Here is a 24601-nt window from a genome sequence, read left to right on the forward strand (position 1 = left end):
TTCCTCTGCGGTTTGAGGGGGGTCCGGGCGGCGCTCGGCGCTCGGCTGGCGCTGCCTGGGTGGGTGGGGAGGGGGAGCGACAGGCGGAGCCAGTCGAGCGCCGGGCGGTTTCCAGGGTAACGGGAGCGGGGTCGGTGCCGGTGCCGGGGCCGCGCCGGTCCCGTCGCTCCCCATGGCCTGTCACGATGCCATTTCATGGTACCAGAAGAAGGTGAGTGCGGCGCGGGACGGGCTGGCGCGGGCCCGGCCGTGCCCTCAGCCTCCTCTCCCCTCAGATCGGGGCCTACGACCAGCAGATATGGGAGAAGGCCGTGGAGCAGACCCAGATGAAGGTACCGGCGGCGGGGGGACGGGGGGCGGGTCCCGCATCTCTCGCCGCTAACTCGGCCGTGTGTTCCGCCCCGCAGGGCTTCAAGAACAAGCCGAAGAAAAAGGGGCACATCCAGCCCGATCTGATCGACGTGGATCTGATCAGCGGTGAGCGGTGCCGGCTCTGTTCGTTCCCCTCTGGGACAGGGATGGCACCAGGGAGCGGCAGGAGCTGGGTCACAGGAGGGTTAGGCTGGAGATCAGGAAAGGTTCCTCCCCCAGAGGGTGCTGGGCTCTGCCCAGGCTCCCCAGGGAATGGGCACGGCCCCCAGGCTGCCAGAGCTCCAGGAGAACACTCCCAGGGATGCCCAGGGTGGGATTGTGGGGGTCTGTGCAGGGACTTGGCGATGCCTGTGGGTCCCTTCCAGCTCAGGATATTCCCTGGTTCTGTAGGTGCATCCCAGCTTTGTGCAGGGTGGGGGAAGCAGAGCCTGCCCTGCTGCCAGGGGAGCCCCTGCTCATGGGCACTGAAACCCTGAGAGCAGAGCAGGAGGAGCTCGGGGTGGCTCTGCAGGAGTGCTTGGCTGGGCAGGGAAGGGTCAGAGGCAGAGCTCTGAGAGAAGACAAGGAGCTGCTGTAGCTGTGTCTGCTGGGACTTTGTAGCTTTGAATGGTGCCTGAAACTGGGCTGCTGTCACCCCCTGCTCAGCCCTGTGGCAGGGCTGGGGCTGCCCAAAGGGGAACTCCAGCAAGGGAGCTCTTGTGATTCACAGTTAATGATGGCTCTTTCCCCTTTAATTCCAAGGCTCTACCTTTGCCAAAGCCAAGCCTGAAATTCCCTGGACATCACTGACACGGAAGGGAATTGTGAGAGTGGTGTTTTTCCCCTTGTTCAGCCAGTGGTGGATACAGGTCACTTCCCAGCGCATTTTTATGTGGCTCTTGGTGCTCTACGTTATGCAAGGTGAGGGAACAGGCTGTGCCATAAACCTTCTCCTGCAAGGAATGTGACATCAAAGAATGTATGGATGTGGCTCTTGGGGAACTGGGTTAGGAGTGGACCTGGCAGTGCTGGGGGAGTGGTTGGACTCAGAGGTCTTAGCCAAGCTTAGTGAGTCTATGATTTTGTAGTCCATAATCTCAAGTGTGAGGATCTTGTCTGGAACCTACTTAGTGTGCATTTCACAGCACTTGTGTGTGGCACTAGTGATTGCAGAAATTAAATAATAACACAACAAACAAATAGTTGAGACAGACTCTTTAATTTTTGCCTTGGTGCCATTTCCCCCTCTCCAGTCGTAGCAGTGGTGCTGTACTTCCTGGTGCCTGTTGTGAGTGCCAGTGAGGTGATGGGACCCCTGTGCCTTATGCTGCTGCTGGGGACAGTTCACTGCCAGATCGTGTCCACGCAGGTGAACAGAGCTGCAGGGAGCAACGGGCTCAGCCGGCGCCGCAGGTGAGCACCAGCAGAGGGCCCTGGGGGGCTCCCAGCTGGGGCTGGATCCAGCTTTCCTCCTTTCAGGCTGCTGCAGCAAAGATTCCCTCCGGGTTTTGTCCCTTGTGCCTTTCCCAGTGACGCCCTGACGTGCTGGGGGTATAGGCAGAATTTTTGTGTCTGGAAGTCAGTATTCTGCATGGCTTCAAAAAATGGCATCCAAAAAGCTGCTCAAATCTCATTCAAATCTTTGAAAAAAGACCTTAAAGTCGCTTCTTACACCAACTTCATTCTCCTTGTCTTAAAACTCAGGAAGTTACGCAAGGCTGTGGGTGTGGATGGGAACAGTTGGTGTTCTCCTGACAGAACCAGCAAGGAAGAGCAGTCTGGCTCTGCAACTCTGCTGACCAATTTATCCAGTCTGCTCTTCCAGAGGAGGTACGTGGTCCCTGCTGGGTTTGTGCTGCTCATGACACCGGGAGCAATCTGGTACCTGGAGAATGAAGGCACAGCATGTGCTGTCACTGACATCCCCACAGCCTGTCAGTCCCTTTTTTTGACTTAAAATTCTCATGGTAATGTGGGAAGCTGATTCCTCAGGAATATTTAGTATGTCCTTATTAGATCATATAAAATTAGACTGTATAAAATTAGATCATGTGAAACCAAGTGTTAGATGAGCTGCAGAATGTGGTGGAGTTTATTTTTATTTATCAGATAAGTGACCTTGTTTGAATGAGTGCTCAGATTATATTGCTGTTTTAGCTGATTTCCAAAAGCAATTGTAGCTTCTGCTTTGGACAGTTGTCTCACTTTGGCACCTTCCTTCTCCAAAGGTAACTCAAGGAAAAGGAGGAGGGATTGTATGGGATAATATTTCATTGTTTTCTCCTTTTCTCCCAGGTGAATTTCCTGGTGAGTTTCCAGCTCACCGGTGCTTTCTCTTCATGAGAACTTTTTGTCTTGTGAATTGCTCTTATTTTTTTTTTAAATAATGAAAAATTTCCTTTGATTTAAAAGTTTTAGGATACTATTAGTGTTACAAAAGACATGTTCAGTGAGGGTGAAGTAGATATAAATCTTTTTAACATGCTCAGCACACAAAGCCTGTCAGCCAAAGAAAATTCTTTATCCCTTAGGTATCTTGTCTGATGCTGCACCTGTGACAAGGGAAGACCAGGTTGTTTTACCCTAAAGAGTTTTTCCCTGACTTAAAAGCATTTAATTGTATTTTCCCTCCTAGGAATAGAAGAGTAAAGCTGGTAGCTGAGAAAGGGACTGAGACAGAAAGTGGTGTGAGTGCTATGGGTGATGGCATCAAGGCCAGACAGGCCAGATCTGATCACAGGCTGCTGCACTCCAAAGAGAAAAGTAAACTTTCTGATGGGGAGAAGAGCCATCAGGTACTGCCAGGGGAGATCCTTTGGAATCCCAGTTTCAGTGTGTTCTGTGTGTGCCAGAAGTGTGTGGGTATTTCAATGTATGGTTTGGTCTAATACAAGATATTCCCTCCTCCTGCTAATCTTTGCCTGCATTAACCTAGAAACCCCTTTCTGCCTCTCACTGAGCAGCTGAAAAGGTGCTGGTATTTTTCATAATCATAGAATAGAATTCCAGAATAGTTTGGGTTGGAAGGAGTCTTCAAGCTCATTCCACCCCCTGCTATGGGTAGGGATGCCTTCCACCTTCTCTCCTTGAGGAGAGAGAAAGAGCTAAAGCATTGTGACCTCTGTTGAAAGCTTTGAAACATAAAGATTTTGGGAATTACTCTTGAGTTTCTTCTGGGCCAGTGGTGTATCAACTCCACATGAAGAGCTTGGAAAAGATCCTGTGTGGAATTCTGTTGTACTGTGCCATCCCACCTCCTCTCTGTGATGGATTTGGACAGGAGCAGAGCTCGGTGTAGGGGCACAGCCCAGGATTTTGGGTTTGTTACCCCCCAGCTCGTAGATTCACCTGGGCTTAGGGTGCTGGTAAGGCACAGCCAAGAGCTGCTGCTGCATCCTCCCATTCCTGCCCTTTCCCCAGCTCCAAATCCACTCACCCAAAATTCTCTCTCGTTACCTCTAGGGCAAGGTAAGAACAGGGGGAAGGAGTTAAAATCTGTGGAGTCTCTGATACCAACAGAATTCTGGTTCTGTGGGGAACATGTGCTGCCTCTGCAGGCATTGAGGGCTGTGCCAGGGGGGCAGCTCTGCCTCAGAGCCTTTGATGGGACTCAGGCTGGTCCTTGGTGTGGCCTGGCTGTGCATTTGCAGGAGGATGGCACCAACAGGGACGGTGCCTCTGACGAGCTGTCGAGCGAGGAGGATGCTGAGGAGGCTGAGGCCCTGGCACAGAGGCTCCTGCCACGCCCCAGCATGGAAGGGGCTTCCAGTGACAACAGCTACGAGGAGAAGAAGAAGAGGCCTCTGGTTTCTCTCAACCAGGCTGTCTCACAGGTACCCAGGTGGGATTAGTGCTGTTCTCCACACCTTGTTTTGCTGTGGATAATGAGGTGGTTTTCCTTTGGTCGTGGCAGGTCAAGCAAGCCCTGAAAGCTGCCAGAGACTCTGACAGTGTTGTGGAGTCTGAGCTGGAATCCACATTATACAGGCAGGTATGGTTGTAAAGTCAGGAGAGGGAGCTTTCCCAGGCCTGGCAGGGGTCACAGAATCAGAGAAAGGGTTGGGCTGGAAGGGACCTTAAAGCTCATCTCATTCCAACCCCCCTTCATCAGAACAGACTGTTATGAAATGTTTGTGCTTCAGAATCCTCAGGTGCAAGGTGTGACCACTTCTCTCCCTGCTGCTTGGCAGCCTTGTAATCCTTCACAGTGTTCACAGTCCTGATTGTGCTGCTTTGTTAAACAAACCACAAACAAACAAACAAACAAATAACTAACTCTGTTGGCAGCAAAGGACAGTCCAAGCTGCCTCTAATTGCTCCTGCAATTGCTCTTGTGGTTGGGAGGCCGTGCTGTGCTTGCAGCTTTTAAGCTAATAAATTTTGATTTTAAAATCACAGACTATCCTGAGTTGGAAGGGACCCACAAGGATCAAGTCCAACTCCTGTAATGAAGGAATAAATCTATTCTGTGAGACATACTCAGTCACTTCATTACTTTGGTTTTTTGCCCCTACCTGAAAATAAAATATAAATATGTGACTATCAAGTTATAAATATGGAGATATGTAAATTAATACAAAATATAAATGAAATACTAAAACAGATTATGCAAAAGTCATAAAAAAGGACATTTTTATATTAAAATGAGTACGTCAGTTTTATTTTGTAGGAATAGAGGTAGGGAATTAATGGGCTTTGTGTGAGTTCTGGTATAGAAATGCTTTTTCCCCAAACATTGTCTTAAACCATTTCCATCATGTGGGTACAACTGGGAGCACTCAAAGCTGTGGGAAGCTGGGGGAGAAGAGGAGGAGGAGGTTGATGAGGAGGAGGATGAGGAGGAGGTGCTTGTTGTACAAACCACAGTGGGGCGGTGCCGTGTGACCTTTGCTGTGCTGCAGGACCCCCGGTCGTGCCTGAGCGTGGCGCCCCGGAGCTGCGGCGGGAGCCGGCGGGACTCGGAGAGCACCCGGCAGGACTCGGAGACCGAGGACATGCTGTGGGACGATCTCCTGCACGGCCCCGAGTGCCGCTCCTCGGGCACCAGCGACAGCGAGGAGCGCTCCCGCAGGGACTCCCGCAGGGACCCCAAGGAGGATGTCTTCCAGCAGGTTGGTGATTTCCATCCAGGAGCTGGGAGTGCTTCCCCCTCTTCCCCCATCTTCCCAAACGTGAGTGGCACACGAGGATGCTGTTGGTATAAGGATGAAGCCAGAGTCCCACTGGAAATCTGGAGTGCTCAAAATTACATCAGTGATTCAGGATCAAGTCTATCTCTCCCCTCTGCAGGGCTGCTTATCCCAAAACAAAGTATTTAACCCAAAATGGAATTTCCCCCTCAATCCAAATGTGTTCTAGGCAAAGGCATTTCTTACAGCAGGATAGAAAGAGCTGACCCAGCTTTTGCATTCCTCTCTCTTTTCTAGAACCATCTGTTTTGGCTGCAGAACACCAGCCCAGCGTCTGCCAAAGTGAGTGCTCTGATCTGGGAAGGGAATGACTGCAAGAAGGTGGACATGTCCGTGCTGGAGATCAGTGGGATTATCATGAGCAGGGTAAGGAGGCTGTGTGGCATTGCAGCCTCTCCCTCCCACTTCAGAAAACAGCACCAAAACCCCTGGAAACAGCTACACGTGCAAATATTAGGGGCAGTGTGACACTGGCCCCTCCCCAGCTGCAAAGATGGTTGTCCCACATGTTCTTACTGAAAAATTGCCTAACCCCCTATTTAGGAGGTCTCTTGAAGACTGACAAGTGCTGATTATCTCTGATTGTCTCTGCAGGGTGCTGGAAGTGGGGGGTTGATTATTTGGCTGATTGGTTTTGGGTTTGGACTGAAATGGGTGGGATTATTTTAGTCTCTGTCCTGTGGAGGGAAGGGGAACCGACTGCTTGCCTGAATTGATGCTACCACAACAACAGGCCTTTTCCTTGATGCAAACCCCAGGTAATCATCCCATTTTTATTCCTGCTTGTCAGGTTAATGCCCACCAGCAAGGAGTGGGGTATCAGATGTTGGGAAACATCATCACCATTGGATTGGCCTTCCTGCCATTCCTCTACAGACTGTTCCGCACGGATAACCTGGAGCAGCTCTGCTCCATTTCTGTGATGGAGCTTCTGCACATCTTCTGTGGAGCCCCTATCAGTGCCCCTGTGCTCATCCTGTCTGCCATCAACTTTCTGGAAAGGCTGTGCTTAACCTGGATGTTTTTCTTCATGATGTGTGTCGCTGAGAGAACCTACAAACAGGTGGGTTTAAAGCTCCTGGTGCTTTTCAGGAACCTGGAGAGCAGGAATAAAAATGGGATGATGATCTTAAAGCTCATCTCATCCCAGCCCTTGCCAAGGTCAGGAGGGGAGTCTGGGAAGGTTCTTATTGATCAGTCACAAATTATACTATATCAATAGCATTCCTGACTCCCCTGTTTCCCCCTTACCTGTCCCCAAGGTCTTACTCTGTCCCCTCTCTGTTGCCCAGAGCAGCTGTGGCTGCTCCATCCCTGGAAGTCTTCAAGGCCAGGTTGGACAGGGCTTGGAACAACCTGGGAGAGTGGAAGGTGTCCCTGCCCCTGGCAAGGGCTGGAAAAAGATGAGCTTTAAAGTCCCTCCCAATACAAACCAATCTAGAATTCTATGAAAACAACTGCTGCTACAGAGGTTGAGCACTCAGGTCTCATGCTGAGCTTCCTCAGTGACCCTTTTGCCAGATACCACTGAGAATCCCAAGCAATCTGTTCTGTTTTACACTAATTTATGGTTCTGGTTTTAACTTGCAGAGGTTTTTGTTTGCCAAGCTCTTCAGTCACATCACATCTGCTCGGAAAGCCAGGAAATATGAAATCCCTCACTTCAGGCTCAAGAAGGTGGAGAACATCAAGATCTGGTTATCCCTTCGCTCCTACCTGAAGGTGAGTCCTGATCTGGGGTTTGGTTATTGCAGAGGGGGTGCCAGTGCCAGTGCCAGCTGTTTGTGGTGAGTTTTGCCTGCACACCACACTCAGCCCTGACCCTGTGTCCTTGTTTCTGCAGAGACGAGGCCCCCAGAGGTCTGTGGATGTTGTGGTGTCCTCAGTCTTTTTATTGGCTCTTTCAATTGCTTTTATCTGCTGTGCCCAGGTGAGATTTTAACCTTTGTGGTTTATAAAGTAGGGAGAACCCTCCCAAGTGCTGGAGGTTTTTCTTTCACCAGCCTGCAAAAGGCTTGGCTGAGACTGCCAGAGGGACAAGGAAAGGCACTTCATTGCCTGTTAGTTGGGCAGAGGGAGGGGAGAGGAGGAACAAGGCTCCTTTTCTGAACAGAAAGAAAAAAATATCCAATTCCAAGCTAAAGGCAGGTTAGAAATGAGACCTTTCCCTGGAACCCCATCGCAGGAGTGATTTACACTTCCTGGGAAGAGCTGTCAGTGGCTGTAGAGCACACAGGGCAGGGCAGAGGAGCAGCAAGGGCAGTGCTTGTGCACTTAGTGACATTTGGTGCTGTGTTTTCTCCCCATACAGGTTCTTAAGGGTCACAAAACCTTTCTGAGTGCAGCTTACAACTGGGAGTTCCTGATGTGGGAGGCAGCACTGCTCCTCTTCCTGCTACGTCTGGCATCTCTGGGCTCTGAGACCAACAAGAAGTACAGCAACATTTCCATCCTGCTCACTGAGCAGGTAGCTCCCTTCAGCTTGTTCTCCCCTGGGCTTTGTGGTTTGTTTGGATATAATTATTGTATTTCAAACCAGCTTGAATACTGGAAGCAAAGTTTGAAATGTAGGGATCAACCCTTGTGTTGGCCAGAAGGCAACAAAACACTGGTCAGCATGGGGGGGCTGAGCTGGTCCTGTTGGGCCAGACTCAAACTCCAAAGTTCTAGATTATTTTGGTCTCTGGGTTCATGTGTATTAGCCAAAACAATTGGAAAAGGATGTTATCAGTGCTCACTACCTCAGGAGTGACAGCAGACTGCAAAAATGGCTCCAATTTCCCTTAGTTAGGAATCACTTGGGGGCTGGTGCTGGAATATCAACCCCTGGCCTGTGGTGTCTGTCACAGATAAACTTGTACCTGAAGATGGAGAAGAAGCCAAACAAGAAGGAGCAGCTGTCTCTGGTGAACAATGTGCTGAAGCTGTCCACAAAGCTGCTGAAGGTGAGCTGCTCTGCCTGCATGGCTGCAGGGAGTTATGGCAATGCCACGTGGCCCTGCCCTTCCCTTGGCTCTCTGAGTTAGTGCTCACAAGGGGGGTTTCAGTGCTGCTGCAGCTGTGACAGGACAGGCAGCAGCACAAGGCCAGTGGGGGTAATTAGTGCTGGGAAATCTTGATGAGCAGTGGTTTAACTAAGTGAGAGGAGAGGCTGGGGTGAGCACAGCTTCTCCTGACTGCTCCAGTCTCATTTTCCTCCAGCAGCTCTGATGCTCCTCACTGCCAGCAGCAGGGAGAGCTTTGGGAAGGAGTGAGCAGAGTCTGGGAGTCCACAGACTGGGCTGGGTGATTCTGCAGCCTGGAGTGTCAGCTCTGGGGCAGCTGGGGTTGCTGCAGAGCCTTTGGATTCAGCAGGAGATGTCTCTGGAACACTGGAAATTCAGTCTAAGAAAGGACACAGAGGCAGCCCACTCTGTTGGAGTGCCAGTGCTAAGTTAGGAGTCTGAGGATGAATTCTCTGGTGTTGGGGAGTGCTAATGGAGCCCTGTCCTGTCACTGCAGGAATTGGATAGTCCGTTCAGGCTGTATGGGCTGACCATGAACCCACTGATCTACAACATCACACGGGTTGTCATCCTCTCTGCTGTCTCAGGAGTGATCAGTGACCTGCTGGGATTCAACATCAGAGTGAGTGTCCCTGTCCCAGCCAGCAGAACAGCTCTGGGCTCACAGCCCTGAGAGAAGCCTGGGTTTGCACTGGGACCCAGACACCAGAACCTGCTGGGTGTGTCCCCACCTCCCTGAGCCAGTTCTGGGGGGAAGGACAGGGCCCACCTCAGTTTCAGTTCCCTTCAGGTGAATCTGTGAGGGTCCAGGGTTCCTCCCTTTATCCCAGTCCTCCTGTGGCTCATCCTGAGACTGGAGCTCACTGAGCAGAGCAGGATGGGCAGGAGACACAGAATGTTACATGGAGGTGAAAACTACTCCTGTTAGACCCAAACTCCTTTTCTTGTCTCTTTGCAGTTATGGAAAATTAAACCATGAAATGGCAGAACATCAGCCCTGGGGATCTCCACCAGCCACTAGAGAAGAGAACCAGCAGTGTGGGCAGAAGGAAGAAAACTGACAGAAATCTGTAATTCCAATTTTTAAACAGATTCCCAGTGTGGGCATCAGAAGTTTTCTTTCTGCTTTACTGCTCTACAACATCCAGAGTGAACTGGTCTCATCAGTGATGTCATCCCATGGCATGCACAGAAAATCTGGATTAATGGGGCCCAATGCTGGCAGCTGGCACTGAACCAGCAGGAGCTGGTGTGGGACATCAGACACTAAAGCCATACAAGAGCTGCAGCTGGGACACACCAGTGGCTGTGCCTGGGGCCACGTGTCTGTAAAACCTGCACCCTGGGCATGTGGCAAGGTGGGACTCAGCCCTCCTGGCCCAGTCAGCCTTCCTGGGGCTGCACTGGAATATTCCAGGTTGAGAATCCTTTGCTGCACTGACCTGGCTGTGCTGAAGAGCTTTTCTTTCCTGAGAGCTCTGTGTGCTCAAGGCTTTGCCTCCATCCTGAAGCTCCTCAGGATGCACCAGGTGAATTCCCCTTCCCTGCTGCCCATCCAGCAGCATTCAAATCCTGCTGGGGGCTTGAGCTGGGGCTGCTGCAAAGAAATTATTGAGGACAGTGGTTACAGGAGAAAAACCTTTCAACACACACTACAGGCAAAGTGTTCATGAGCTGGAGAATGTTTTGCCACATCTCTTCCCTGGAATACTCAGCTCCATCCTGTCCTGGCTGTGACAGCAGCTCTGCTCCATGGTGTGAGCAGCTACTGCAGCCCAGCAGTGCAATAGAGCCTCACCCTGAACACCTGGGGAGGAAATCTGGGGGGGAAAAACCAGCTTTGACAAAGACTTCCTCAGGTTCATGTTTAGAAAGGTCATGGAGAGCAGGAAAACATTTGAAGGCTTCTGTAACATTTCCCTTCACTGGCTCCAATGGCTTCTGTTTATTGTAGTGAAAGGAGCAAAAACTGAGGAACTTCTCATTCCTTCACAGGAGGGTGAAATGGCAGAAGAATTTTTGGTAGTAAGTTGTTTACAGCTATTTTCTGTGCAAGGAAAGGTTGGGAGATGTAAAAGGAGGTGACATTTTTATATAGCAAAATGTGCAAATAAACCTGCAGGACAAGCACTTCATCATCACCTACGGTTTCTACAGCACTTGATGATTTTTATGCCATCTTTTTGAACATCTGTTACTGGAATGGGGGGGTCAAGGAAACATCCAATAATAAATTGCATTTCTTTTCCAGAACAGAGCATGTTTGTGGGTAAAACCTGGCTCACAGCCCTGAAAGCCAACCAAGAGCCTGGTTTAGTGCAGAACCAACAGGCCACGAACTGGAGTTGGGTTTTAAGATCTTGGTAAAAATAAAGAGTGATTTGCAGGTGTCTCCAGGCAGAACCCCAGGAGCCTGAGTGAAGGTGCTGTGCAATAGATAAATATTTACAGCCAGCACATCCATCCATTGTGTGGCATTCCAAGGCCACGTGGATGCAGGAAGAACAGAGGAAGGTCGAGGGAAGGGGAAATCCCACCCAGGTAGGACTTGTGGTTCGGGTTTTGACTCTTCCAATGCTGTTCTGTTTTGTACCTGTGTGGTTTTGGTTTTCATTTATTTTTGCTTTTTTTGCCATTCTTTGTGCTGCAGGTGTTTGGTATTTGTTATGGGGTGGCAGTAGGAAAAGATTTTTGTCCCCTAATTTGCATATACAATAGAATATTTGCATAATTACTCAATAATTATTTTTCAGTGCTCCATATGGGAGTATAGGGTGGAGAATAATAGTAATAATATGAGAGGTGTTACTCCAATCTGGAGCACTATTTATGGGCTTTATGCACTATAAATAAAAAGAAGATAAATAATAGCGTCTGGTGCAGGAAATGCCACGCCGTCTGGAGGCAATTTTTAATTTATTTAATTTATTTAATTCTAAAAGTCTGAACAGAAACGGTTCCTGTGTCAGACCGAAGCAGTCACTTCGCCGGACCTAAAACACCACACGACAGCGAGCGGGATCCAGGGCGGGGCTGAAACAGCGCCGCGAATTCCCTGGAAAAGCAGAAATCCCAAAATCCCAGAAAATGTCATTCAGCCCCCCCCCCGGCAGGAGCCGGGTGGTGCCGCCCCACGTCCCCCCCCGTGCCCCCCATGGTCTCTCCCGCCCCTCCAGCGTAGCAGGCCCCGCCCCCGCTGACGTCACAGTCGTGCCCGCCTGCGATTGGCGGATCCGCGACGCCTCGCGCGCAGCGGCCAATGGCGGCGCTGGGCCCGCCCGGAGCCAAGATGGCGGCGCCGCGGGCTGCGGGCGGGCGGGCCTGAGGCGGCTGCGGGGGCCGCGCCTTGCTCCGCGCCCCGCGCCGCGCCGGGGGCCGGCCGGCCGGGGGTCCCCGCTCCCCTCCCGCGGGCTGGCCGGCCCGCCGGGCCCGCCCCGCCCTCCGCCATGGCGGCCGAGAGCGGCAGGCAGTTCTGGAAGCGGAGCGCCAAGCTGCCGGGCAGGTGAGCCCCGGGAAGGGGTGCGAGGGCCGCGCCCCCCGCGCTCCGGCGGGGAAGGGGCGCTCACCCGGCCGGGTTCGGGGCTCAGGGTACCCCTGTAGGGCTCGGGAATACCCGGAGGATCTGTCCCGGCTGCGGGGCTGAGGAGCTGGCTGGGGGCCCCGGGGTTCCTCCCTGGAATAGGGGGATGCCAGAGCCAGCCCAGGCTGCGGGACGGGGATTTTGCTGTGGAAGGTTCGATGTATGGGGGACAAGGGCAGGGTCAGAGCTGTCCCTCATCTGTGGGACCAGGCAGGCGGTGTGGGGGCTGCGGGGACCCCCTGTGTGCCCCCATGGCAGGCAGGATGGAGGGACCAGGGTGCCTTGGAGGCCTCTTTGGGCTAGGCTGAGAGCCAGGGCTGGGCCATCTTCCTTTCCACAGATACTGAAGAAAACTCATCCTTCCAAAGTGCTTAGAGGTGTCAGCAGCTCTGTCCCAGAGGGATGTTCCTGCTAAGGCATGGAGCCCCCCCATTCCCCTCTTCTGTGTGGGATGTTGCTCCTGCTCAAGGGGAAGGACTGTGAGAGCTCTGCTTCTACCTCCCCTGCCTCAGTTCCTCTGGCTGTGATGCCCTGGTTCCTCTCAAGGCACCTTTACTCTCTCAGCAGTGGGAGAAACAAGTGAAATGTGTGATTGCCATGGTATTTAGGAAGAAGAGGCTGGGGCTGATGAAGGACAGGCTCCCTACACTGCCTTGGGAGCAAGAGCTGGAAAGAGGGCATCAGCCTCTCTGTGGAGGCTTCTCAAGTGCTTTTCCTGCCTGGTGCTCCTCACTTTTGCTCTCATTTGCCTTATCTGAACCCTGCCCTTCGCCTCCTGGGGTATGGGTGCAGTCTGAAATGCTTAGTTGGTTTTAAATCCTGCTGGGCCAGTTAAATACCTCTTTCTGAAGTGTTTTCACTCATCTGCTTGTCACTGTGCAGCTCCTTCAGGTTGGCTGGACAATCCATGTCTGTGGTAAGCAGAGGGAGAGCAAGGAGCTCTCTGTTCCTCCTCTGCTGCCCCTGTGGCAGGACAATCCAGTGCTTTCCCTGGGTTATTTCCCAACTGCTCCTGCCTCTTACCCAAAGGTGTCAGCCCTGCTCTCAGCTGGTGGTCGTGGACAGCACCTCTCTTCTCCCTTTGGTGACTTCTGAGCTTTACCTTGGAAGCCCAAACCAGGTGAACCGGTCTGGCAGCCGGGCCTGCCCGAGCCACTCTGCAGGGGGAAGGTTTTGGCAGTGCTCTCCCCTTCTCCTGCCTGCCTGCTTGGCAGATGTCCTGCACCCAGGAGCCCTGTTCCTCCTGAGTGCTGCTTCTTTCCAGGGACAGTCACCAACAGGTCTTCAGCAGCCTGACTCCCAGGGTGGAGGTGAGATGTCCTCCATCCATGGTCACCAGACATCAACCTCCCTTTCTTCTTTTTAGTCTGAGCTTTGAGAGACCCTCCTGTGCAGATTCTTGGCTCTCTCCTTTCTTTCCCCTGACAATCTGGCAGAGAGAGGCTTTGTAGAGACTTGGATACTGTGTTAGCTTCCTTTTCCATGACACTTTGTGCATTTGGTCACTTAGTTGTATTAGCTTTTATTTGCTAATAAAGTTTATTAGCTTTTGGTCCCTGTAGATTTAGGGTGGGTTTTAGGTGTAAGTTTAGAACTGGTAAATGCTGTTTTGTTTTTCCAGTGCTGTCTTGTGGTTTTTTGCACTGGGAATTCTCTGCCTGGTAATTTTCTAGGGATGTGTTGGCTGAGTGCTCTGGCATGTTGTCCTCTGTGATGTGTTGTTTTTTCCCTGCTCTTTAGAGAGATGGGCAGCCAGGGTCTGCTGGGGTTATTTAAATGCTGTTTTAAAAGGGGAGAAACAGCCTGCTGGAAGTAAATGAGTTGTGTGTCCAGAGGGGCAGTGGTGTTTCATGGCTATGCTCTGCTGCAGTGTCAATAACCCACACCCTGTGATGATCCTGGAGGTGTCACACAGGGAGCACAGCCATTGTCCCTCACACCATTGGTCACTGAACATCCAGGGACCAGGAAATGCCTGTCCCAAAGAGATTAAACTGGGACAGAACGGGGGACTCACCCAGTCAGGCTGGGAGCACAGCTTAGTTCAGCTTGAGATTCTTGTTGGGGGGTGTCTGGCTTGTAAGACTTCAAAAAGAGCTGTGTGCAGGGGGGACCCTCTGCCATTGTATCAAACAGTGATTCAGAACCCCAGGAAAGGGTTTCCCCCTTCCCCAGCACTGGCTGCCACATCCCCTCCTCTCTCTAACACACATCCTTCACTGGTCTTGTGGAGTCCAGGCTTCCCAGGTGAGTCAGAGCAGTTCCCCTCTGGCAGCCTGTGGGTCCCTGACAGGGAGGAGGAGCCTTGGCTGGATATCCTGGGACACTGAGTTTGGGACTGGGCATGGGAGAGGCTCTGCTGGCTTCTGTCCTGCAGGGAGCTGCCACAAGTCACTGGGAAGCAATGCAGATCTGGAGGGCTTGTTCCTCTTACTCCTCATCATCTCTTTGCTATGTCCACCTGTGGAGGTGCCTCTGCTTAATTGCAGTCCTGACTTCCAGGTGCTCATTAGTCACCACACTCTGTCCTAGGCTTAATCCTCGATGGATAAACTCAGAGAGGACTTCCAGCCATGAGGGACAGCCACTGCAGTGGTGAGCCCTCCCCTAGCTGGGCTGCTCCACCCACATCTCTCTGTGCTGTGGTTGTTTCCAGCCTCTTCCCTGGCTCTCTGCATCTCTCCCCTGCCAGCTGGACCTGTTGCTTTTGCATCCTCAGCTTGTTCCCAGCTGCAGCAGGCTGCCATCCCTCTCCTCCATGGCTGGGCCTGCTGGTTTTACTGCCGGGCACCATCTGCAGCTCCTAGAAACCAGGCCAGCTCTATTGACCCAAGAGAAGCTTGTTCCTTGTGTGCCAGCTCTGAAAGGGCCTTTGTCTGTGCCATGGCATTGCAGGACTTGTTTTCCAGAGGTTCTTTCCCAGGGTGGGGTGGCTGTGAATAGTTCCTCCAGTGCAGGTGATAACTCAGGATCCCTGTCTCACCTCCAGAGTCTGTAAAAACAGCAATGAGCATGGTTTTAGTAGCTCCTCTCTGAGGTGATGCTCCCCTTGTAGGGCCTGGAGCCCTCAGGCTCCTTGTCCCATGAGTCCCAAGGAACCAGGGACCAAGACGTGGTGACTCATTTCAGGCCACATAGGAAGTAATTGATTAAACCAGGATTTGGAGCTGAGTCAAACCACGTAGTGTTACCAGGAATTCCTTCTCCGTGGCATTGGCTGTGATCCTAAGAGCCAGCATGGGCTTCAAACCCTCGAGTACATTTATGGAGGAGCCCCAGTGGCAGTGCCTGGAGTCCTTCCCTGTCCCACAGGGCCTGGCAGGGTGAGCTCCCCAACCTGGAAAAGAGAACAATTGTCAGTGTGTGCAGCAGGTAGACTGAGACACCTGGTCATGTGGAGTGAGCTGGTGGTGCAGGAAAGAGCAGATCTCAAATCCCAGCTCAGGCTGGACCGGCCCTAAGAGTTTAGACAAGGCTTCTCTTTGCTACTGCAAAGAACAAATCTTCATCTGCATGTGGCACTTTGGATCTAAGGCTTGTAAGGTGGAAGGTTTTTGAAGCTGCTTCTGGGCTTTTATTCAGCTCCTGATAGCAGGCAAGAAGCATGACCCCAGTTTAGGCTGAGATTATTTGTAGGACCTCTTTTTTACAGCATCTTGGATTTTCTTCTTTTCCCCTTCCTGCAGCATTCAGCCTGTCTATGGAGCACAGCATCCTCCCCTGGATTCCAGGCTCACCAAAAAGTAAGTGTTTGTCTCCTGGAGATGCAGCCACCAGGCCTGGAGCTCTGCAGTGGGTGGAGGTCTCCAGCATCCCTGTCACTGTGATATTGCAACAGAGAAGGACAGCAGTGCAAGGGGTGTGGTGCTGCCTTGAGCTCTGTGAAAGCTTGCAGGGAGAGCTTATCTGCTGGTGCCCTCACTGGCCAGAAATCCATACAGTAACACCCACATCAAAGGGAACAGATTTATTTTTTTTAATTTTTTTTTTTTTAGCAGTGTCTGATCCTTCTGCTCCTCTTTGGAGCTGGAGGAATTAAGGAAAGGGAGGTAAAGCTGCCCAGCAGCTACAAGGCTGGAGAGCTGCAGCAGCCTTTCCAGCAGGAAAAGGCAGAATTCCTGGTGTGAACTGCCTCCTTGTCCCTGTCCTGTGCTGGGTAGTGGTGAAAGTTCCCTGCTTCAGGTGTGGACTTTGGCTCCTGTAGCTAAAGAGTAAATTCCTTCTGTGCCTGAGGAAAGACCCAGGCTGGTCTGGCTGCTGGGAACAACTGCAGCTGGTTGGGGAGTGTGCATGGAAGGAGACCTGCTCTGTCTGCCCTCTGACATGCCTCTCTCCAGGCTGTAAGACCTTTTTTGGGGTGTTGATGTACCTGTTTTGTGTAGGGTGGGGGAAGGCAGAGCTGGAGGAATTGTACCTGTCTCCCGTTTGCCCTTCTGAGCCAGGAAGGCTGGCACCTCTCCAGCTGTGTGCTGCCACTGTGGCCTCTGAGACTGCTGTCACAGCAGCCTGTGACAGCCCCTCCTGACAGCGGGCAGCCCAGAGAGACTTAACATATTCCTTAGGGCTGGGAGGAGGAACAGGGAAACTGGGAAGAGAGATTGGCTGATTGGAGCCAGGGCGTGGGGAAAGGAAGGAAAATGATCCAACAGCAGGGCTCTGCTCCTGTTCCTCTGGCTCACAGCTTCATCAAGGACCGCTCCAAGGCCGGTGGGCTGCCCATGAAAAGCAAGAAGGCCTCCAGCTTCCACGAGTTTGCCCGCAGCACCAGCGACGCCTGGGACATCGGGGATGACGAAGACGAGGACTTCTCCTCCTCCTCCTCGTCCTCTTTGCAAACTCTGAACTCTAAAGTGGCCAAGGCCACGGCAGCACAGGTTCTGGAGAACCACAGCAAGCTGCGGGCCAAGCCCGAGCGGTGCCAGCCTGCCCTCGGGGACCTGCCCACCAACTGCAAGGTCATCAAGTCCAGCAGCGAGGCCCAGCTCTCCAGGACCTCTGGTAAGAGCCATCTTCAGGAGCAGCCTCCTGCTCAGTGCTCTCTTGCTTGGCCACTGAACTCAACTGCTCATTGCTACTCCCAGTATGGGCAAGAGGCTTTTTCTTCCTTTTAGAATCCTGTACTCCCAGGAGCCATTTTCAGAGGCCTGGCTTTAATGCTCGTGTCCTCAGCTGCTCAATATCCTGCTTCAGGCATGTCTGCCCCAGAGTATTCTATGTTCTGGGTGCTAAGTCAATTTTGAGATCTGTTAAGTTCTCTCTGGGACTTGCTCACTGTCTGCTTCACAGTGGTTTGGTGTGCTGCTCTTAGCAAAGGTCTGGATGAGGTCGTGTTGACACAGCTTGGGCAGGGAATTGGGCAGCAGCAGCCCCTGCTCACTGCCTTGCCTGCCTGTGCAGTGAGAGTACCTCAGGAGATGGCACTGGCAGCCCATCAGCTCCTCTCTCTGCACTAGCCATCAGCTTGATTGATGTTTAGGTCTGGACAACAGAGCAGATCTAAATGTTAGTTCTGCCTTGTCTCCTGTGTCCTACCCACATGTGGAGGGAAGTCTGATCCACTTGCAGTCAGGTGTTTGGATGCAGGAGGAAGGAAAGGAGGCAGAAATGGGGGGAAGTGCTGGAAGAGCCACCACAGATGCCTGTGAGCTGCTGATCCATTGAGTGGGCCAGCGATGCTGTTCTGAGGAACAGAAGGGTGAAATCTGCACTGTCTGACAGTGGCTGTGGCAGCGAGCTGGGGTTGGACAGGTGGAAGCTCCAGGCCCAGCTCAGTGCAGCCTCTGGTCCTTGCTAGAGGAGGCCTGTGTGCGGAGCCCCCTGCAGAAGCAGCAGTCCCTCCCCCTCCGGCCCGTCATCCCCCTCGTGGCTCGAATCTCGGACCAAAACGCCTCCGGGGCTCCCCCTATGACCGTGCGGGAGAAAACGCGCCTGGAGAAGTTCCGGCAGCTCCTTTCCAGCCACAACACCGACCTGGGTGAGTGGGGCACGCTGAGGGTGGGCAGGGCAGGCCAGAAGGGGCCTGCTGTCTGCATCAGCTCTGCTTTGGGGTGGAACAAATCGCTGCCTGCAGTTGTACCAGCTGGGTGTTTGCAGGAATCGCCCTGTTGGCAGATGGTGATGTCCTCCAACCCCTCCCTGTCTGTCCCTAACCATTCTCCATCTTGCACATGATGGTTGGGATCACTGGGGGCTGTCTCTGCAGGAGAACTGAGGTCCTGGCACATTGGTGACCCTGCAGCTCCCAGTTCTGTGCTCGAGCTGGGCTGAAATAATCTCTACTCTCCTTGCAGCAGACCCACATCCCCAGTCATTGCTAGTGTGGGAGCCTTCCTGGAGGCTCATTGTCTCCAGAGCCTGCAGGAGCAGACTGGGCTTTCCTCTCCTTCTAGGTGTAGTGGTGCCTGGACGTGCCTAGGATCTAATCCATTGCCACCACTGTCCGTTTGCAGATGAGCTGAGAAAATGCAGCTGGCCTGGTGTGCCCAGAGAGGTCCGGCCTGTGACGTGGAGACTGCTGTCAGTAAGTACTGGGAGCTGTGACACCAGAGTCTGGGAGGACTGTGCCACCTCAGGGACAGTGCTCCTACAGCTGCCTGTGTCCCATAGCCAGCTTTGCTTGTGTGTTCCCAGTGCCCAGCTTCCAGGTGAGCTGTAGGGTTTTTGATCAGGGAGTGCCATTGCTGCATCCTCTTGGAGCTCAGAGCCCACGCTGGTGTGGGCACTGCGTGGCTCACTCCCTTTTGGGGAACTGAATCTGATGAAGTTGGATTACTCCAGGCTCAGGGGCTAGGAAGGCCAAATTCCATGAAAGCTCTTTCCCCAGCTCCTGAGTTGCGTGCCTGCTGTTAGTGCCCAGCTGGCAGGGTTTCAGGGAGGTGAGGAAGGAAAGGAGGCTCTGCCCTGAGCTCAGTTCCCCCACTGCAGGGTTACCTCCCTGCCAACTCGGAGCGCCGCAAGCTGACCCTGCAGCGGAAGAGGGAGGAGTACTTCGGCTTCATCCAGCAGTACTACGACTCCCGGAACGAGGAGCACCACCAGGACACCTACAGACAGGTAGGAACCCTCCTCCTGCCTTCCTGCTCTGGGGACAGCCCTCTCCTCTCTCTTGCTGCTGCTTGTCCCCATGGGGGGGTCATGCCAGGACTTGCTCTAGCTGTAGCTAGGAGGAGTCTTCTCTTTGGGGAAAAGGCACCGTGGTTCTGTCCTTGATAGTTTAAGCTTTTCCTGTGTTTAGGAAAATTTCAGGTCTGAACTACCTGCCTGTACATAAGCAGAGCAGACTGCAGCTGATTTTCTCAGTACAGCTGTCATCTGTAGCCCTCACTGTGCTTGTCAGCTCTTGCCTGGGGGAACACTCATGGTGGATTTGCCTCTGTTAGCCTGTGACAAGTTATTGTGCCCCTGAAAAGCACAGCTGGTGTGTGTAACCCACCTTCTTTTCCAGATCCACATTGACATTCCAAGGACCAACCCACTCATTCCCCTCTTCCAGCAGCCACTTGTCCAGGAGGTAAGGGGGGGGGTGAAGCTCCTGCCCTGCCCTTGCCATGGGATGTGTGTGGAGTGAGGCCAGCACTGCTCCTAGGAAGTTAACTTGGTGGGGAGACTTCCCTGCCTGACAGCTCCTGATGCAAATACCTCCTGGAACTGTCTGGTCTTGTCCCACGTTGCTGAAAGATATCAAACTTGGAGCGTGGGGGTTATGAGGTGATTTCTTTAGCAAGATGTAGCCAAGAGCTGGTAAAAAACCTGAAGCTTTTGAGACAAATTGAAGGCATTTGAAGGAGAGCACAGGATAGTTCTCTTTTGCTTCAAAACCTCTTTTATGGGAGCAGCCTGGCAGGGATGCGTTCAAGAGGTGGCCAGGAGGTGTGGGCAGCTGTCCTCTCAGGAAACAGGCTCAGAGTGTGTGTGTGTGTGTGGGGTGTCAGAGCATGGTGTCCAGGGGCTGGGGCAGTCTGGCCACGTTGGTGGCTGTGAGGGAGGCTGACCTGTTGGGAAGTATCCTGATCTGTGGTGCTTCTTGGGAAGTACTGTGCTGATCCCTCATCTTCCCACCTGATGTTCAGCCAAGGAGGCTGCTCTGCCCTGTCCTGTGGATATTAAGCTGTCTGGGTCTTGAAAAGTTGGGTCTGCATTTCTTCAAGCAGAGGTTTTGATGAGGAGCCTGGACTGTCTTGGCTGGCCTGCATGTGGGATCTGTGCATGACACAGAGTCTCTCCCAGGACTTCTATGCTTCTAACATCACCTTACTGCTACAGAAAAGCCTGCCAGTGCATGGTCTGCACTCCCTGAGCTTAGCAGTTATGCTTTTCTGCCTTCCTTTCATGCATGGCTAATGCAGGTACCTGCTTTCCCTGCTTCTTCCCCAGATTTTTGAGAGAATCCTGTTTATCTGGGCCATTCGCCACCCAGCCAGCGGCTATGTGCAGGGCATCAATGACCTGGTCACCCCCTTCTTTGTTGTGTTCCTCTCTGAGCACGTTGGTAAGTGACAATTGCTGCTCTAAGCACTCCTGACTCTGGGATTTGAAGTGGTGTGAAATGCTGGCAGGAGGAGAACTTGCTCTGCTGGAGAAGAGGATGATGTGCTCTTCCTTCAGAGTGCCTGGGCCTGGCTGGAGTTGTATTTTGACCTCTTGCTGTATCTCTGCTCCCTGGTTGCTTGCCAGGATTTCTGAGTCTCTGAAATGTGAAATGGGCCAGCTCAGCCCTGTTATTTGATCTGATGTAGTGGTGTGACAGCAGCGTGGTGGGTGCTCTCTTCCCAAGGAGAAAAGGGAGCAAACTGCTGGGTCAGTCAAGCCAGGAGGGTCAGACCTGGATCTCCTGACTTGGAGAGTGTTGCAGTGCCTCCTGCAAAGCTTTGGCCTGATAAAGCCCCTGGGATTGTGCCATGTCCCTGGTGTCCCCCATCTCCCTGATGCTCTTCCCTCTCTGTTTTGCAGAAGAGGATGTGGAAAACTTTGATGTGACAAACCTGTCCCAGGATGTTTTACGGAGCATCGAGGCCGACAGCTTTTGGTGCATGAGCAAGCTGCTGGATGGGATTCAGGTGAGCCTCTGGGGCCACAGGAATTCCTGTGTGGTTGTCTCCTCTCCCTGTCTGGGTAAGTATTCTGCATGCTCCAGCATTAGGGAGCTTTTGCTACTTCAGTGACTTCAGTTTCTTCACTGAATCTGTTAGTCTGGGAAATCCTGGGGAGATGGTGCTGTGGCTCTCCAGATGGCCCCCTCCTGACCAGGGGAACTCCCAGCAGGCAGAGTCCTGGTGCTCAAGAGCCCTGTCTCCTTGGCTCAGGACAATGTCCAGCTGCTGGTCTGGGTTTGATCATTTGTAGCTGTTGTCCCAGCTGCTGACTCAGGGCCTCTCCCCACAGGACAATTACACCTTTGCACAGCCAGGGATCCAGAAGAAAGTGAAAGCCCTGGAGGAGCTGGTGAGCCGGATCGATGGTAGGTGACACGGGATCTGCTCAGGTTTGTCACAGCAGAGGGAGGCCTCCTTTGGGACAGCTCTCAGGGCAGGGGTAGACACTTCTTACAACACTCATGGAACCAGAGCAGGACAGGGTCAGCCAGAAACCCCCTGGTGACAGCACAGGGTGGGGAGAGAAGGAATTTGGGAGAAAATGTCTCAGCCTGAAAGTGTGTGAAAGCCACTGTGCTGTGAGCAGCGTGCAGGAGCTGGGGCACTGTGAGCCCCAGGTGTGTAAGTGAAATGTGCTGTTTCAGAGCAGGTACATAATCACTTTAGGAAGTACGAGGTCGAGTACCTGCAGTTTGCCTTTCGCTGGATGAACAACCTGCTCATGAGGGAGCTGCCCCTCCGCTGCACCATCCGCCTCTGGGACACCTACCAGGTATGCAGGCTCCTCTGAGCTCCCTCCTGGCTTGTCCCTGTCCCTTGTGTCCCTGTCCCCACAGGGACAGAGGTCTCCTGGCACCAGCTGGGGTGCTGAGGGAAACAAAGCAGTGTGGCCCCAGGACATTTACAGCCAGCTGGGTGATGGGTGGCCCAGTAGGACACCTGTGTCTGGGGGTTGTTCTCCAGCTGAGCTGCAGGAGTTCACCCAGAGTTTTGCTGTCCACAGTCAGAGCCAGAAGGATTCTCCCATTTCCACCTGTACGTCTGTGCTGCCTTCTTGATCAAGTGGCGGAAGGAGATCCTGGATGAGGAAGACTTCCAGGTAAGACCCTGAGGCTGGGGGTGACTCCCTGGGGAAGGGAAGCAGAGGGGAGGGAACTGCTCTGGTTGGGAGCCCAGTGTGGACATAGACAGCTGTCAGAGCTGGCTCCAAGCTCATCTGGTCTCAGGAGCTTTGCCTGGAAGTAACTTGAGCCTTGGTGATAAGGACAGAGAATGGAGCTGTTGGAGGGTTCAAACATCCCATTCCAGATCTGATCAGTGTTTGCCCTCCAGCTGTAACTTTGGAACAGCACCCTTATTCCAAGGGGCTTGGGGGGCTTCACTGGTTCAGATCTAGACCCAAGCACATCTTGCTGTTCTCCCTGAGCCTTTCAGACCTGCAAGTGTGGTGAGCAAAAGTTACTGAGCGCTGCTGCCACTGCTCAGGCCAGCCCCAAGCCTGCACTGGATCTGTGCTGTGCCTTCAGCCTCTCCAAACCAAGCATCTTCCCCTCTTCCAGGGCCTTTTGATGTTGCTACAAAACCTGCCCACGATACACTGGGGTAACGAAGAGATTGGGCTGCTGCTGGCTGAAGCCTACAGACTCAAGTACATGTTTGCAGATGCCCCAAACCATTACCGCCGATAGGTGCCCAGACTGGCTCCTCTCCACCCTGCCCACCCCTCGTCCTGGCCCGATCTGATCACTGTGGCATTTTTGTCATCCCAACTCCTCGGACACTCCAGCCAGCAGCTGCTCTTTGCTGTACAAAGCTCACCTGAACTCTGTCTTAACTCTGAACGTGTGCCTGTCCGCCACTCCATGCGCCTGGATGTGCCATTTGAGGACTCTCAGTATTTCACTCCGTGCTGGTGGCTCACGCCAGGAAGGGAGGCTTCAAGGGGCTGAGAGAGAACATGGGGGAAGCTTTACAGATAAACTGAGCCAGAGACGAAGCCCTCCTGTCCTCTCCACTCCCTGTCCTGGGCTTGTCTGGCTGGGACCACTTCAGCTTTGCTGCCTCCCGTTGCCCTGCACCACGTGCGCTGCCCCATCCGCTCCCTCCTCTCTTCTGCCACCGTTTGCGCCAAGTCCCAGATGAAAATGCCTTATCAGAGACCTGCCTGGCTGCAGAATCCTTCCCCACCAGGGTGGCAGGGCAAGAAGTTCCTCTCAGGGCCTACCTTCGCTCCGAGGGTCCAGAGACCCCCCCCAAGCACTTTGTGGGTTCACAAGAGAGTCCCTCGTGCCTGCCCTCCCTCCTTGTCTCCATCCTCTTCGCCTACCTCTCCCCCAGGGCAGCCGGGCAGGCACGGGGGCCACGACCACTCCATCCACACCCCCCTGCAATGCCCTGTGCCAGCCTGGTGGAACTTTTGGTGACTGATGTTCTGTGAGTAGAGCCCCTTCCAGCTGTGGGGAGGGCACGGAGGGGAGCACCATCTCTCAAAAACCTCCTGACAACGTCCCCACTCCTCCGAGGCGTTCTGTGTATATTGTGTTCTTGTGTATATGGGTCAAAGATGTACAATATATGTCTTCTCTTTGTAGCAGATTTTATATTTATAACATGAACCCCTTGTTCTCCCCATCCTCTCCACGCCTCAGAAGGATGCCTGGCTGTGGTGGTGCAGGGTTTTGAACCCCTCTGCAGGTTTCTACCCCGAGGTGTTCCTGCAGTGCTGGCTCTGCCCGAGGTGTGACAGACACATCTCAGGGTCTGGGCAGGGGAGGAGGTGGGAGCTCCCAGCAGAGCAGGAGAGAGCCTGTGGAGCCCCAGGGGCTGCAGGGCAGGGCTGTGCCAGGGCTGCACTCCAGGGAGGAACAGTCCTGCATGCAGCAGTGGCTGTCCCCAGCAGCCAGGGCAGCTCTCCCTGCTGTCCCCACAGGCTCCCTGTGGCAGGCCCTGGCTGGCCCTGCTGTGGGTGCTGTTAACTCCAGCAGCTGGGGATGGTTCCAGGGCCATTTCCTTCCGTGGGCAGCACCTCTGGGCCGTGCTGGATCTGGGAGGGCCTGAGGGGACAGACTGGGGCCACCCTGGGCTTCTCCCAGCACTTCTGCTGGGCCACCAGGGCTTTCCTGGCAGGGCTGGAGGCTCCCAGGCCTCCACGTTCCCTTTCTGTTCCCAGGGGGGAGAAAGCAGCAGGCGGTGAGGCCCGGGCCAAGCATGTGACAGGCACAACCTTGTTGCCAATAAAACTCCAAACAGTATCTCAAGAAATCACTTTCCTAAGGTGGACTTGTTTTTCCCAGACATTTGGACTTTGTTTGTTGTGTGCCTTTTGTTTGTTTTACTCTGAGAAAACAGAGTGGTCCTTAATTTAACATCAACTAAAAAAAAGGA

The 24601-nt window shown here is 53.2% G+C and overlaps 2 protein-coding genes across 6 annotated transcripts; both read left to right on the forward strand.

The window, feature by feature from the left end:
- The first annotated feature begins 104 nt into the window (after nt 1-104).
- On the forward strand, nt 105-10686 carry PHTF1 (putative homeodomain transcription factor 1). Of its 2 annotated transcripts, XM_059867831.1 has the most exons (18): nt 105-211; nt 276-332; nt 408-477; nt 1114-1272; nt 1605-1764; nt 2056-2181; nt 2987-3146; nt 4002-4184; nt 4265-4342; nt 5253-5462; nt 5778-5906; nt 6331-6603; nt 7131-7262; nt 7384-7470; nt 7852-8007; nt 8390-8485; nt 9042-9167; nt 9504-10686. In XM_059867831.1, the coding sequence occupies exons 1-18, from the start codon at nt 173-175 to the stop codon at nt 9522-9524; spliced, it is 2262 nt and encodes a 753-aa protein (XP_059723814.1). In that variant the 5' UTR covers nt 105-172; the 3' UTR covers nt 9525-10686. The 2 variants fall into 2 exon arrangements, with proteins under 2 accessions (XP_059723814.1, XP_059723813.1); XM_059867830.1 differs by having other exon boundaries at nt 276-477.
- A 318-nt stretch (nt 10687-11004) lies between these two features.
- Nucleotides 11005-24478, forward strand: TBC1D22B (TBC1 domain family member 22B). 4 transcript variants are annotated; one of them, XM_059867838.1, is made up of 13 exons: nt 11005-11086; nt 15812-15868; nt 16807-17123; nt 17920-18099; nt 18575-18645; nt 19050-19178; nt 19570-19635; nt 20499-20613; nt 21075-21181; nt 21507-21582; nt 21862-21989; nt 22221-22316; nt 22777-24478. In XM_059867838.1, the coding sequence occupies exons 3-13, from the start codon at nt 16844-16846 to the stop codon at nt 22903-22905; spliced, it is 1377 nt and encodes a 458-aa protein (XP_059723821.1). In that variant the 5' UTR covers nt 11005-11086; nt 15812-15868; nt 16807-16843; the 3' UTR covers nt 22906-24478. The 4 variants fall into 4 exon arrangements, 3 of the variants coding, with proteins under 3 accessions (XP_059723821.1, XP_059723820.1, XP_059723818.1); XM_059867837.1 differs by lacking the exon at nt 11005-11086 and adding an exon at nt 11898-12047; XM_059867835.1 differs by lacking the exon at nt 11005-11086 and adding an exon at nt 14530-14720.
- Nucleotides 24479-24601: the final 123 nt, after the last annotated feature.

The sequence above is a fragment of the Haemorhous mexicanus genome, chromosome 25, assembly GCF_027477595.1.
Source record: "Haemorhous mexicanus isolate bHaeMex1 chromosome 25, bHaeMex1.pri, whole genome shotgun sequence".
NCBI classification, from domain to species: Eukaryota; Metazoa; Chordata; class Aves; order Passeriformes; family Fringillidae; genus Haemorhous; species Haemorhous mexicanus.